A 12,973-nucleotide genomic window follows, 5' to 3' on the forward strand; every position below is an offset into this window, starting at 1 on the left:
GAGTTTTGTAATTTTCCTCATGCCACACAAGCTGACCCCCTCTGATGACACATACAGAATAATTCAGTTTGGACAAAGAGAACACAAAGCTCAAGTCTGAACATTTCTTGTGCTGTTTGCTGGGAAGCTGGGATATCGAAAACTGTGCTTGGAAAATTGCTGGAAATGCAGTTTATGTTGTTAAGTTTTCTTTCTTTCATTAAAAAAGTGTCTTTCGAGACTCCAGTTGATCCATGTTTCATTTAAAAGGTGTTACTTCTTAAAAATATGATTCTGATTACAACAGACTTTAACAGCAGGCAAACTGTAGGTTGTTGAGTGTTTCTTAGCCTAAGCCACTTCTGAAAAGAGCATCAAGGTCCCTGGAGCGAGCAAGGCCAGTGCCCCATCCTGGCCACCTCTGGGATGAGGTGGTCTCCACGGTGGTGCCAAGCTAGGGTCCTGCTGCATGACAAGGCAACTTGAACCTAAGGGTATGGGCTGGGTAAGGCAGAGTCATCATTCTATTTTTGTTGCTGTTTCTGCTTCTTTGGGAAGGAATGGACTGCAAAAGTTGTGAGAGAAGAGTAAAAATAAGATAAACAAAAACCCTTCCCACACAGGGGGACAGATAATGGCAAGCCGCTGTTCTAATATTTCCATCTTCATTAGTTCAAAGTTCTCTTATTTGGTTCAACCAAATATTTGTGAGCATTATTATTCCACCATGTTTTGGTTTGAGTTGAAAAAACCTGGCACATATAACTTATGGAATTAACTTGTGTTATTAAGGAATGTTGAGTAAAACAGTGCCCCAGTGTCCCAGGACTACTGGTGGGACAGGCATCAATGAACGCCTCAAGCTTCCTATTCAGCGTTTTCTGGGACACTGGGCTGTATCCTTCTGCACAAGTAGTAATGAAGAAAAACATACTTCTGTCTTGCCCTTGGAAAATATCAGACCTAATAATGATAACTTGTGGGAGCTACATTTAAGAAATTCATGAAACAACAGGGTTGTTTCTGAAGAGATTTTGAACCCCGCGACCCAAATACTTATTTGAACGTATTTTGATTCCGAAGTTTCCTTGTAAAAATATTCACAGAAATTGGTGGATATTTTTTTTTTTAACATACAACTCGGTTTCTCTTGTTTACAACATAAATCATTTAATGTAACATTTGCAACCTTAGAAAGGCAGACATATTTAATCCAAGTCAGTTTATAAATTCCAATTTCACATGGATTAAAAACTGCAGATAAATTAAGTCACAATAATATCCTGTACATGCATTAAGGCTGGTGACTGCTAAAGTCTCTTGGGTATCTACAAACAGGAAATCACACACAGATTACTGGGTCTGAAGAGTGTCTACATCATTAAAAAAATCTTGCTTTTTTTTTTTTTGGTGATACAGATTTCAACAGTAACTCTGGAAAACTGTGAAAAATGTTATTTAAAAATATATATGTATATACTACTGCACAGTTTCAAAGATGTGATTCATAAATAATGTTGGCTGCACTGATTAATTTTGTAACAATTACTGCACTTCCAAGGTGATGCGAACACGCAGTGACTTATACTCAATGTTAGGCACTAGTAATATCCTTCAGGCATACTACAGTTTTATGTTAGCTGTATTGTACATATATATTTTTAAATGTATGCATTTATACAAACTGTGTATATTATGTATGGGATGTCAGAAATGTACACATCACTGTTATATAATACACACATCATTGTTTTACATACTAGGGTAAGTTTTAGTGCAGAAAATCTCATTGCATTGCATTCCATGTGTTCAATCTAGTACACAATTTGTCAACTCTTCAGATTACTTTTCCAGTACATTCTTCTTTAGATAGTGGGTCCGAGTTTCCATTTGCAATTTGAATGTTTCCAGAAATATCTGTTTTAACCAAACCTCTCTTTCCAGGCACAATCCTGCACATAAGTCTGATCTGTGTAGAGAGTAGTAACAAATCCCAAATTTTGATCAGGAATATATTTGGGTCACTTTCTTTCAAAGGTAACACTAACATTGGGATAAAGGAAGGCATCCACTCAGGTCATGGAAGGATAAGGTCAGTTGAACTTGTGTTGAACTTCTGAGGAAATAATATATCTTCAAATAGAAAAAAACGGTAATAGACATTATATGTTTAAATGGGAGAATCTCTAGAAGAATCTACATGAAACTGTGAGCAGTGGTTGTCTTCGGGGGATAGGACTTACTACTTTCTACTTTATACATTGCTGTCTTGTTTGAATCTTTACAATGAGCATGTATTACTTTTATAATCCAAAAACATAAGAAAGGTATTTCTACTTTGAACAAAGCTAAAGAAAAGGAACAAGTTATGAATGACTTTCACAAACAACAATCAGAAGATGGTTCCTTACCAAAATCAGCTCTGCCAAAGAAAACAGAAGCTGCTGCCCTCACAGGGTCTATTGATGAGATCAAAGACAGGGAGAGGACCCTGCACGCTCTGACCATCCACAAAATGACCAGTTCCAAGTTTTGTTGGGAAACACGGGCCACCTAAGTGCTGATAAAATGCTGTGGGCACAATCAGCCAGGGGCCACCTGTGTGTTTACATGGGGTTTTGTGGGTAAGCAACCATGGGGCTCCCACAAGACCCATGACTTTAAGGATGGGCAGGGATACATGATGCAGACCCTGAGGCTCATCATCCCTTTATGTGAGCGTTTCAACATTTCATCAGAATTCAGCAAGAGGAAGTAGAACTAAGCCTCTGTCCTCCAAAAAAAAAAAAAAAAAAATCCTAAATTAGACTCAAATTTCCAACATAGGATGGGGTCATGAACTCTGCCAACAACTCGTGAAAGGGGTGTGAGGAGCACCTCAGTTGGATAAACGTAAAATGGAAATACTGGTAATATTTCCAGAAGCTTCAGGGCTGAAGCCAAATGCAAATTTCACAAATCCTTCACTGGCTTCATTACCCTTTGAACCCTTCACTTTCGATTCATTTCAAATCACTGAAGTTGCTCAATCCTTTTGAATCAGTGCTTAGAATTACCGCAGTCTTATTTCCCACCTACAGGTCAGGTGACAACAATGTGAACGTTACAACCAAACCAGTAAGAGCGTCAGGGAAAGCATATATCACTATCTTTTATAAATGTTTTGTGCCACCATCACCTTGGAAAACGGAGCGTTCCACATATGGCATTCACCTGTCTTTCTCAGACCATCCTGGTACAATTCTGTCAAGTGAGAGGCTTCAAAGGATTTATTTTTGTTTTTAAGGATATGGCAAGGTCTATCCTCTTTTGTAGGAATTTTTCTTTTTTACCAGTATTTTTTATATCCAAGTATATTTAACAAGAAGACTAAATCTAGGGCATGATAAGAGACTATAAAAGAAGTAAGTTTCAGACAAAAACTGTAAACAAGACGTCAAAAAATAAAATGTAAACTTCATTTAAAAAAAAAGAAAAAAGAATCAAGGACAAGACGTAAACATACCAGATACGCCGGATGGAAGCATATGATGTTCTGGTCATTGCTACCGCAAACAGATTTGCGGTCCTTGCAAAAATAACTTACCCTGCGCAGTAAGCAGCTTGCTAATCAAAGCCTGAAACACAGCCCCCAGATCGAAATGCATTAAAGGCCTGCGTTCTGCATGAAGAGTGAGAGGATTAGACAGTCTCATGATAGCGAATAGTTCTCAGCCTGAGAAGCAGCAGATACAGACTCCTAGTGAAGAGACATTCTAGGGAATGTCCTAATTTGGCCAAGAACATTTGTTAAGAGAGCTATCGCGGAGAGAAAAGACTTGAAAAATATTGGCTGACAAACGCCCTGTGGCTCTGTGGCCACCGTGTCACAGTGGCAGGAAGAAACAACACATGTGCTGGGTGGGCTTGTCGTGGCACGAGCAGAAGCTTGCAATTCTTGACTGAGCTCCAAGCACAGCTGTCTTTTAGTGTCGGTTAGCTTGCAAAGACACTGACTTTTTACCAAACCCCAGTGCCATGTTCATATTCTTTCGGGGGCAGGGCAGGGCAGGCCTGTGGGATTTGATCCATTTGCACATAACGCCTTTAGTTGATAACAAAGTTGGATGGAAGGGGTGAGGAGTAGACAAAAGGCAAGGTATTTGGTCACATGCAATCTAGTAAACGTCCAGCACAAAAATAATTGACTTCTTTTCATTATTCAATTACCCATTAATACACACAATCAAAAATGAATTGGGGAATAGTATATTAATACTGAAAGTAATCAATAATATAAGAACTAGGTTCATCTTAACTGGCAGTCAAGCTTTTGGTGTGCTGTATTGCACCTGGTTAACTAACCCATGAGATTTTGGTTGAATGTTCTAAGAAGTCATGGTTTAGCTTTGAAGAAAGTGTGTGTGTGTGTGTGTGTGTGTGTGTGTGTGTGTGTGTGTGTGTAAGTGTATATTCTCTAATCAGAAACCTCTCATCACTTTGTCTAGCTTGGGATTATGAAACTAGACAAAGAAAATGTGTTCTAAAGAGCCGTGTATCTTACACACATACAGGCAGGTTCTTTAACATCCACACACACATACAGACACACATGCCCTGGGAAAAGACCATTGTTCGATGCTGAGGAAATATTCACCGCAGTTTGGGAAATGCTGTGGCCGGGGACTTCAGTAGCACAGTGTCCAGAAACATTGAGCCATCCGTGGAGACGAGAGCACAATCCAGCTCACGGGCAAGGTCCCTATGACAGGTGGGTGCTGTTCCGCAACCAGTGCAGGCCCTGCTGGGAGTACTGGACCAGATGCTCCATGCTGCTGTGCAGGGTGACAGGCCCCATGAGTAAATCCAGGTCGTTGAAGAATTCTAGGGGACAGAGAGAGTCATTTGAGTGACACACATGCTAACTGTGCTACCCTGGGAGACCCGAGTGACTTAAGAAAAAAATTCCATTCCTCGTCTTTATATAAATCAAGCATTCTCTATTCCATCATGCAACTTTAGCATTCAATGGACAGAACCCACAGGTGGAGAACTCCTCCTATATCCACAGGATTTTATTGGCCATTTCTCATTTAAATGAATAATGTTTGCTGAGCCAAAGAGCAAAGAAAATTTTCTTCCTCAGACTGCATTGTCCATGTGCACAAATGCTTCCTCCCCCGGACATGGGTTGTGGCTCTGTTGCCCCTTATACTGTACTCAACTGTAGCATGTGCTGAACCCCTGGAGTGAGTCCAAAGAAGGAGGCTACAGGCCCCTGGGGGCAAATGAGAGATGGGTTCTGAAAAGTCCTCCTGAGGTCACCTTCTAGTCCTGGGACATTCTTTAGGTTTGTCCTTTCATTAAATACTTAATTAGGTGCCAAGGCACTGTGGTAGGTGCAGGAAGGTAGAGGTAGGGGAGTATACCAAGGGGAATAATGAGTAGGCTCTGCTCTCTCAGAGATCACAGTGTGTGGCTAAGAGAGACAAATTTGTATGGCTGTTATGCTGTCATAACTGGATCACCGAACCAACCACTCCTTGCAAGTAAGTATCTGGGAGAAGTTTTTCCAGAGGTGCTCAGGTACATGTTCAATGAAGTCCTGCTGGAGAAGGCAAGGGAGGGTTAGAGAAGACTCCCAGGTGGCTGCGAGGATAGCCAAGGCAGGAATCCAGGAGCGGAAGAGGGGAGGAGGAGTGGGTTCGGGAAAAATCGCTGACTTTGCACTGGACATGTAGCACTGAGCCCTCTGGTAGGAGACATCCAGAAGGCAATTGGCAGTGCCATCGGGAGCGTGGCCTGCTCAGGGTCTCCCAAACTGGCCATGTAAATTTTTCTATGTCCTGTCCCTTCTGTTTTGTTCACCTGTGATGCCCACCCCACTCTGCCTCAGTTACACAACTACCATTTGTTTTTCAAAACCCTGTCCCGTGCCAGTTCCTCTAGCAAGCCTCTCCTGGTGGCCTCAGTCCCCTGGAATTGACCTCCCTTGGCATTCCCATTAGATTTTCAGGGTGTGCCACCTCTGGGATGCATGTTATGTACTCTCTGGTTTTATTATCAATTTTATGTACTCAGGACCCATCTTTTTCTCTGTACTATTAATTCTTCATCTCATTGTGGACCTCCTGGTCTTGTCCTCAGAAGCTTATAAAAATTCGCATCTCATGGCTTGAAAGTGAGGTCAGATTTGCACTCTCACCTGCTGCCGGAGGGAGAGTAGTAAATTGGTATAATCTTTTGGGAGAAAGTTAACGATATATGTCAAGATATAGAACAACATATATCTTAAAGGAATCTATACCTGTTGACCCCCAAATTCTCCCTCTGATGAAAATAATCAGAATATGGACAATGATTTATATGAAGATATTTATCATAACATTATTTTTAATAGTAAAAAAAATTGGAAGTGACATATGTCCAATAAGAAGGGAATGGTTTTGAGAAATCGTGATACTTTATGATTACATAAGCACTATTACGACAGTCTTCTAGAAGCATCATAAATGATGTTTTTGAACAAGTCAGTGACATGGGAGAATGCCTGATACAATGTTAAACGGAAACAGACAGGATATAAGACTGCATGTGGACTGCAATCTTATTTTGGTAAGAATCGTGTGTATTTGGAGAAGACTAGAAGAAACTTCAGTAGAATGTTAACAGTAATTATTTCTTGGTGATAAGATTACTGATAATTAAAAAATGTTTTTCTCTGTAGTTTTCCACATTTTACAAATTTAGCCACAGTAGACATGTGCTTGTCTTATAATCTGTGAAAACAAAAACCTTATTTAAAGAGAATAGAACTTACTGCTACCTAGAAAACACTCTCTTCTCAGGGGTAAGTAGCTATCACTTAGGTAGCTTGGAACATTCATCCTCATTAATCAATCCACCAATTCATTCATTCAATGTTTCTCCCCAGCTGTGCTCTCAGCACTGTGTGGGTCTTGGGAACAAACACTAAGCTGAATAGAAGGTTACCCCTACCTTCAAGGAGCTCACCGTCTCAAGGGAAAACCATATGCGCGTGCGCGCGCATGTGGATGTCCTAAAATAGGTATCTACATCATTTCTATGTATCTGTTTCCTATCTCCATCTCTACCTCCACCTCCATCTTTAATCACCCACAGTCAAGATTAAGGTCGGTCAAGGCATAGGAGGCCGTGCATGATGGGGAGAGGTCAGGAGAAGTTTCACACAATAGGTGATAACCTCTATTATGTCTTCTCTGGTACATGATGAAAACTTGCTCGATGATGTCCAGGGTCAGGCTGGCTCCCTGAGCTGTGGAGGAAGCACGCACACACTCCCTGGCGGCACACACACCTCTGTTTTCCTTGGCCAGGTTGTCTGCCATCTCCCAGTAGTCATAGCTGTGGAGAATGCTGTTGGTGATGCTGACGTGATTGGCTGCCATCTGGTGGATGCGCTGTGGGATGCTGACGATGGTTGAAGGGGACAGGGCGTTGGCATTGGAGAGGCTCCCCTGAGATCCCACGGAGCTGGTCGGGGAGGGGTTGGGAGACATGGGGGATGGGGTTCCAGTGCTCCTGGAAGGGGAGGGCGTAGAAAAACACAAGAGTGGGGAGGTTGGTACCAGCTGAGGTAGAACAGCCCCCCAGGCTACTGTAAGCAAAGTAGCACATGGCCCAGCATCATGCAGCGTCTCATTTATCACCTTTACTTTGGAGAAATGAACTTACTTTCCACTGGCTCCCCATGGAGATGGGGCTTGGGCAGCTTTAGATGAATTCTGCAGGAAAATAAAAATGTTGACAGTGAGTACCATCTGTTTAAGTTTAAAGAGTTGACAGTAACATGTTCTCAGGTGACCGTTGAAAGAAGTAATGGCAGAAACTGCAGATAAAATGAAGACTCACAGAAACTGGATCTGGGAAGTTAAAATTACCAGGCTACTGGTTTCTTTTCTGGAAGCTAGTGGGGGGCAGCTGCATGGCCTGCTGGATTTCATGGTGGGCTAAAATGGAGAACTCAACCCCACAGCCTGGGTTTTCATGCACCAAATTCTATGTACCAAATTAAATCATAATCCTGAGGGTCTGTTGAATCCTAAACCAGCCTAAATTTTTTCAACTAGCTTAATTTTCCTAAAAAGGAAAAAACAGCAGGAGTTCCCCCCCCCCACCCCCTACCCACCACACCGAGAACATCCTATATTTAAATGTAGGGCCTATCTGCAGAAACCACTGACATACATTTAATGCCTGAACATATATGAGACATCAAATTATATTGTTTTGCCTTATGAAGCTTAAAAGTATTTCTCTTAAAGGAAATTGCTGTTGAATTTTTCTAAAAGAACAGATTATAATATATGTCCTTAACAGAGTATTCAAAAACTGATTTATCTGAATATTTTGATTTAGGATGTTATGTTACATGAGCCAGCTTTTTGCATCAGGCATTGAAAAGGAGTCCTGCCTGTGGCAAGGAAAGTTGCTTAATGTACAGACAGATTTCCTTTCTGAAAGCCTGATAATGTGTTCTTGCACATAAGTCTAGGGGACTAGTAAAGTAAAGAATGGTCTTTATGATACTGATGTGAATTTTCGAAAACAGCCTGAGCCTGGTTACCCAGAGATAAGGTGTTTCTTTTGGTTAAAAAGGACTTTAGGAAGTGGTGAGTGATTTTTAGTTCTTAGTGGAGGTGTTACCAAAATGGTAAGAAATGGCCTAACAGGTGGCAATTCTGCAACTGCCTTCAGACTTCTATTACCAGGAAGCCCTGTGACTGTAAAAACATACGTGGGGACCAAGTCTTTTTTTCAGAGGCAGCTCTGTATTGATAAAACACATTCTTTATGGACAAATTATCATCGCCACCTGAAGCTTTCATAATCCCTGAACTTTTTTAAGATTTTCTTTCTTTTTCTTTCTTTCCCTCTTTCTTTCTTTCTTCTTTCTTTCTTTCTTTCTTTCTTTCTTTCTTTCTTTCTTTCTTTCTTTTTCTTTCTTTCTTTCTTTTTCTTTCTTTCTTTCTTTCTTTCTCTCTCTCTCTCTCTCACTCCCTCCCTCCCTCCCTCCCTCCCTTTCCTTCCTTCCTTCCTTCCTTCCTTCCTTCCTTCCTTCCTTCCTTCCTTCCTTTTCTCTTTCCTTTCATTTCTTTCTTTTTCTTTCAAGAGTGAGGGGAGAGGGAGAGAGAGTCCTAAGCAGGCTCCACACCCAGGACAGAGCCCAATGCGGGGCCCAATTCCACGACCCTGAGATAATGACCTGAGCCGAAATCAAGAGTCAGACGCTCAACTGACCGAGCCACCCAGGCTCCCCCATGATCTCTGAACTTTAAGGAGCATTTAAATGGCTTTTAATTAAGGGTAACTACCAATAACCCCTGGAGGGGAAACTGATGTTTAAGTTGTGTTCTTTGTCCATTCTGTACATATTCATAGATGGCATACATACACTAAGAACTTTTTGTATCCCTTAAAAGTTCTGTTGTAACCTCTGTGGCTTACAGAGTTCAGATTCCTTTTTTATTCAAGCATTTTTTTTTTTTAACTCTAATAATGCTCTTCAGTATTAGCTCTTAGATTCTGACATTTTGGAAACGACCTCTCTTGACCTTAGGCCCTCAAAGTAAAGGAACAGGCTTAGTGTCTGTTCTTGTCATTATGACACAGAATGGTCTTTGTGTCAAAACAGTTCTCTCCTCGCCTTAGCACCTGGTTACTCTACATGCGTGACCAGGAAGCAGGTGGTATGCTGGACACAGCCCATGGAACCTCCAACATAGCCTGGTCAGCAGAGATGATCTCTAAGAAGTGGAGGTTGGGGATTAAATTAAAGGATCTAAATGATGGTATGTATCTGACAAAGGGTTGGTGAAGGTGGAAATGGCATAAATTTCTTGTTTCTATAGACAAATGGACAGCAAAGAGGCCTAGAAATCCCAAATGCATTATAACTTCATGTCCGCTTCACAAGCACAGCAGAGAAGGCTTTTTTTTTTCCCATTCCCCCAGTGAAAATGATTTCATTTCCTGAGATACGTAGAAGTTAACCTGGCTTCCAATTCTACCCTTATATTTACCCAATGCCATTGTCCTACTGCCTCTGAGTTCCAATGAACCATTTCTTATCACTTAAAATAACACCCTTATTAAAAATTAAATGAGCTCCTGGAGGGAGCTACGAGGAAGTTCTAAGTAGTTACTTCTGAGAGGAAGAAACTGTAAGCGAACATGAGGAATTTGTTAGCTATAAAGAGGAATTTCCAAGACACTGGAGTGGGTAATTGGATCTTCTTTCTCTTGAGGCCATGAAAGTACTTGGACACGAGGCAGGGGGATAAATTAGACGGGCTGTCAAGGCCATTCTCTGAGCTTTGAACACCATGAGTATGTCATAAAGGGGGTTACTGTTGAGATCAGAGCGTTCCTGTATTCCCCCCCACCACCCCAAAGCCAGGGATTCTACTAGGCTCCTGGAAAATGCCCTTGACCGGGAGACCACTGGATACAAGCAACAATGTTGCCCACTAGTCAGACAATACCTTGAAATAGTCGATAAGTGCTTTTGAATACTTCACAGCGTGGTCCCTTTTGAGTCGAAACATCCGCCAGTACAGGAGAGCCAGGCAGCGGTAACTGCGGCGGAAAGAGAGAAATGGGCCCCGGGAGCATAAGTGTGTCCTCTGCCAGCAAGACGTACGCAAAACTCTTGTTGTTCTAAGGCACCCCATATTTATATCACGATTACATATATGAAATATTGCTATACTTACGTTTATGTCTGTGAAGTATCTGACCTTTCTTGTCTTCAAAAGATCTAATTCAAAATTTCAAGGAGTTACTCCGAAAATATATTTACCATTAAATCCTAGCTTTATGGCTTCTTCTTGGGGCTAAGGGACAGGCCATTTTCTTCGTCTGCCACTAGAGGGCAGGCTCTCTCCATGGGAGGAGTGAGGGAGCGCTGGCACACAGCTTTCACCGTGACTGGGTGAATCTCGGGCCAGATCCACCTTCTTTCCTGACGCCCCCCTGGCGCCCCGGACCTCGGCAGTGTCGGCTTTGCTGAAACAATAGCTCTTCACCTGTTCGTATTCCTTTCACTTTGAAACTACCTTACTGGACTGGAAGTAGTTCAAATAAAGTAACAGGTACGAATGTCTTATAAACAATAAGAACTCAATGCTGAGAGTAGTTATCATTATTGTTTTATATTTATTATTTATTATTATAGAATATTAGTATCTTATATAATACGAAGTATTAATCATCATTAATTTGTTAATCCTCGTATGGAACTTTGCATTTGAAAAGAGCACAGAAAGCCTTTCCTGAGACATACCCTCTTTTCCTTGGTGCTTTTTTTTTTTTTTGAAACGAGAGAGGTCATTTTTTTTTTAAAGATTATTTATTTATTTGAGAGAGAGATACCAAGAGAGAGCACGAGTGGGGAGGACAGGGAGAAGTGGTTCCCTGCTGAGCAGGGAGCCCGATGTGGGGCTCGATCCCAGGACCTGGGGATCATGACCTGAGCCGAAGGCAGCAGTTTAACCGATTGAGCCACTCAGGAGCCCTGGTGCTTTTCAATCATAATTATTTGCTAACTCAGATCTGGTGCCAACAGGCTGGAATGCCAACATACCACGTACAACTTACTAGTCTCTTCTGAGCACATCAAACTGCAGATGATGTAAAACTACCTGAGGACTCTCTCTTTTGTGTATGCTGCTTATTTTTTTTGAGACTTGATTCTCTGTCTGGCAGATCAGGTTCTAGAGTACAGTATGAACAACTAGAGAGCAGAAAATGTTGGATTTCTATAGATAGGTGTCCTGTGATTTGGGAGAATGGGGTGAGGAGATGTAATGGGGAAAATTATTATACCCACATAATCAATACCACTGTAATCATTACAGTTACAGAAAAGATCTATTACATGTTGGTGAACATCTTAAAAGAAGTGCTTCTATTATCACAATGTAGTGAACTGCTCCTTAGATTGGAGTGTTGAGAACTTCAGCCCATCATCTTGATTTAGTCATACTAATCCCACATGTAAATAGACAAATGGATTATTTTGATTGTGTCTAAAGTGTTAAACACAAGAGAAATGACATTTGGCACAATTCACATTCAAATTATTACAACACAGACCTACCTGATTTTAAAGTCAGGCATGCATGCGCGCCTGCGCGCGCGCGCGCGCGCACGCACGCACACACACACACACACACACACACACACAGAAACAATTATCCTTGTGTAATGGACCTGTTGATTCTTAATCACTGTTAATTCACATCATGCATGGTATACCAGCAAGAAATGGTGTGGGCTCTCCCTGGTCACCATTAGAACTGCATTTGATTTTACATGTCAGAAGGCACTAGAAAAACATATGCGTTTCAGCACCTGGTTTGCCAATGAACATATATAAGGCTGAGGAAGCTTTTTTAAGCTGGTATCATGCACTCACCATAATGCAGCCAATTGTTTGTCCTCTGGTGTGGCATTGGGGCCTGAATGGGTTTTTAGTCTCATAGCATACCTAGGGGAAAAAAAAAAGAAAAATCAAAGAAATTAAAAAAAAAAAAGCTTTCTTATTAACAATAGAACATCTTTGGGGCACCTGAGTGGCTCAGTCGGTTAAGCGTCTGCCTTCAGCTCAGGTCATGGTCCCAGGGCCCTGGGATCTAGCCCTGCATCAGGTTTCCTGCTCAGCGGAGAGCCTGCTTCTCCCTCTCCCTCTGCCTGCCATTGTGACTATCTGTGCTCTCTCTCTGTCAAATAAATAAATAAAATCTTAAAAAAAAAAACCCCAAAACAATAGAACATCTTTTATGATTGAAGTTCTCTTTCCCCAATACTTAGTTTTTCATAGCACTTGCTGTTCTTTCCCGTTTTCTTTCCTTTCTTCTTCCTTCCTTCCTTCCTTTTTATTTAGAGAGGGAAGGGGGGAGGGGGAAAGGGAGAGAGAGAGAGAGAGAGAGAGAGAGAGAATATCTCAAACAGACTCCCAGCTGAGCACGGA

At 41.6% G+C, this 12,973-nt stretch overlaps 1 protein-coding gene across 2 annotated transcripts in view; it reads right to left on the minus strand.

The window, feature by feature from the left end:
- Window positions 1-1,119: 1,119 nt before the first annotated feature.
- Window positions 1,120-12,973, minus strand: part of AFF3 (AF4/FMR2 family member 3) — a 561,794-nt gene continuing 549,940 nt past the window's right edge. Inside the window, exons 21-25 of one of the 2 annotated variants that reach the window (XM_027622823.2) lie at window positions 12,419-12,490; window positions 10,485-10,578; window positions 7,675-7,724; window positions 7,298-7,521; window positions 1,120-4,842 (exon numbers count right to left, since the gene is read on the minus strand). In XM_027622823.2, the coding sequence (XP_027478624.1) occupies window positions 4,721-4,842; window positions 7,298-7,521; window positions 7,675-7,724; window positions 10,485-10,578; window positions 12,419-12,490 (562 nt within the window). In that variant the 3' untranslated portion in view covers window positions 1,120-4,720. The remainder of the gene's footprint in view (window positions 4,843-7,297; window positions 7,522-7,674; window positions 7,725-10,484; window positions 10,579-12,418; window positions 12,491-12,973) is intronic. The other variant, XM_027622824.2, reaches the window with a different exon arrangement.

The sequence above is a fragment of the Zalophus californianus genome, chromosome 8 (assembly GCF_009762305.2).
Source record: "Zalophus californianus isolate mZalCal1 chromosome 8, mZalCal1.pri.v2, whole genome shotgun sequence".
NCBI classification, from domain to species: domain Eukaryota; kingdom Metazoa; phylum Chordata; class Mammalia; order Carnivora; family Otariidae; genus Zalophus; species Zalophus californianus.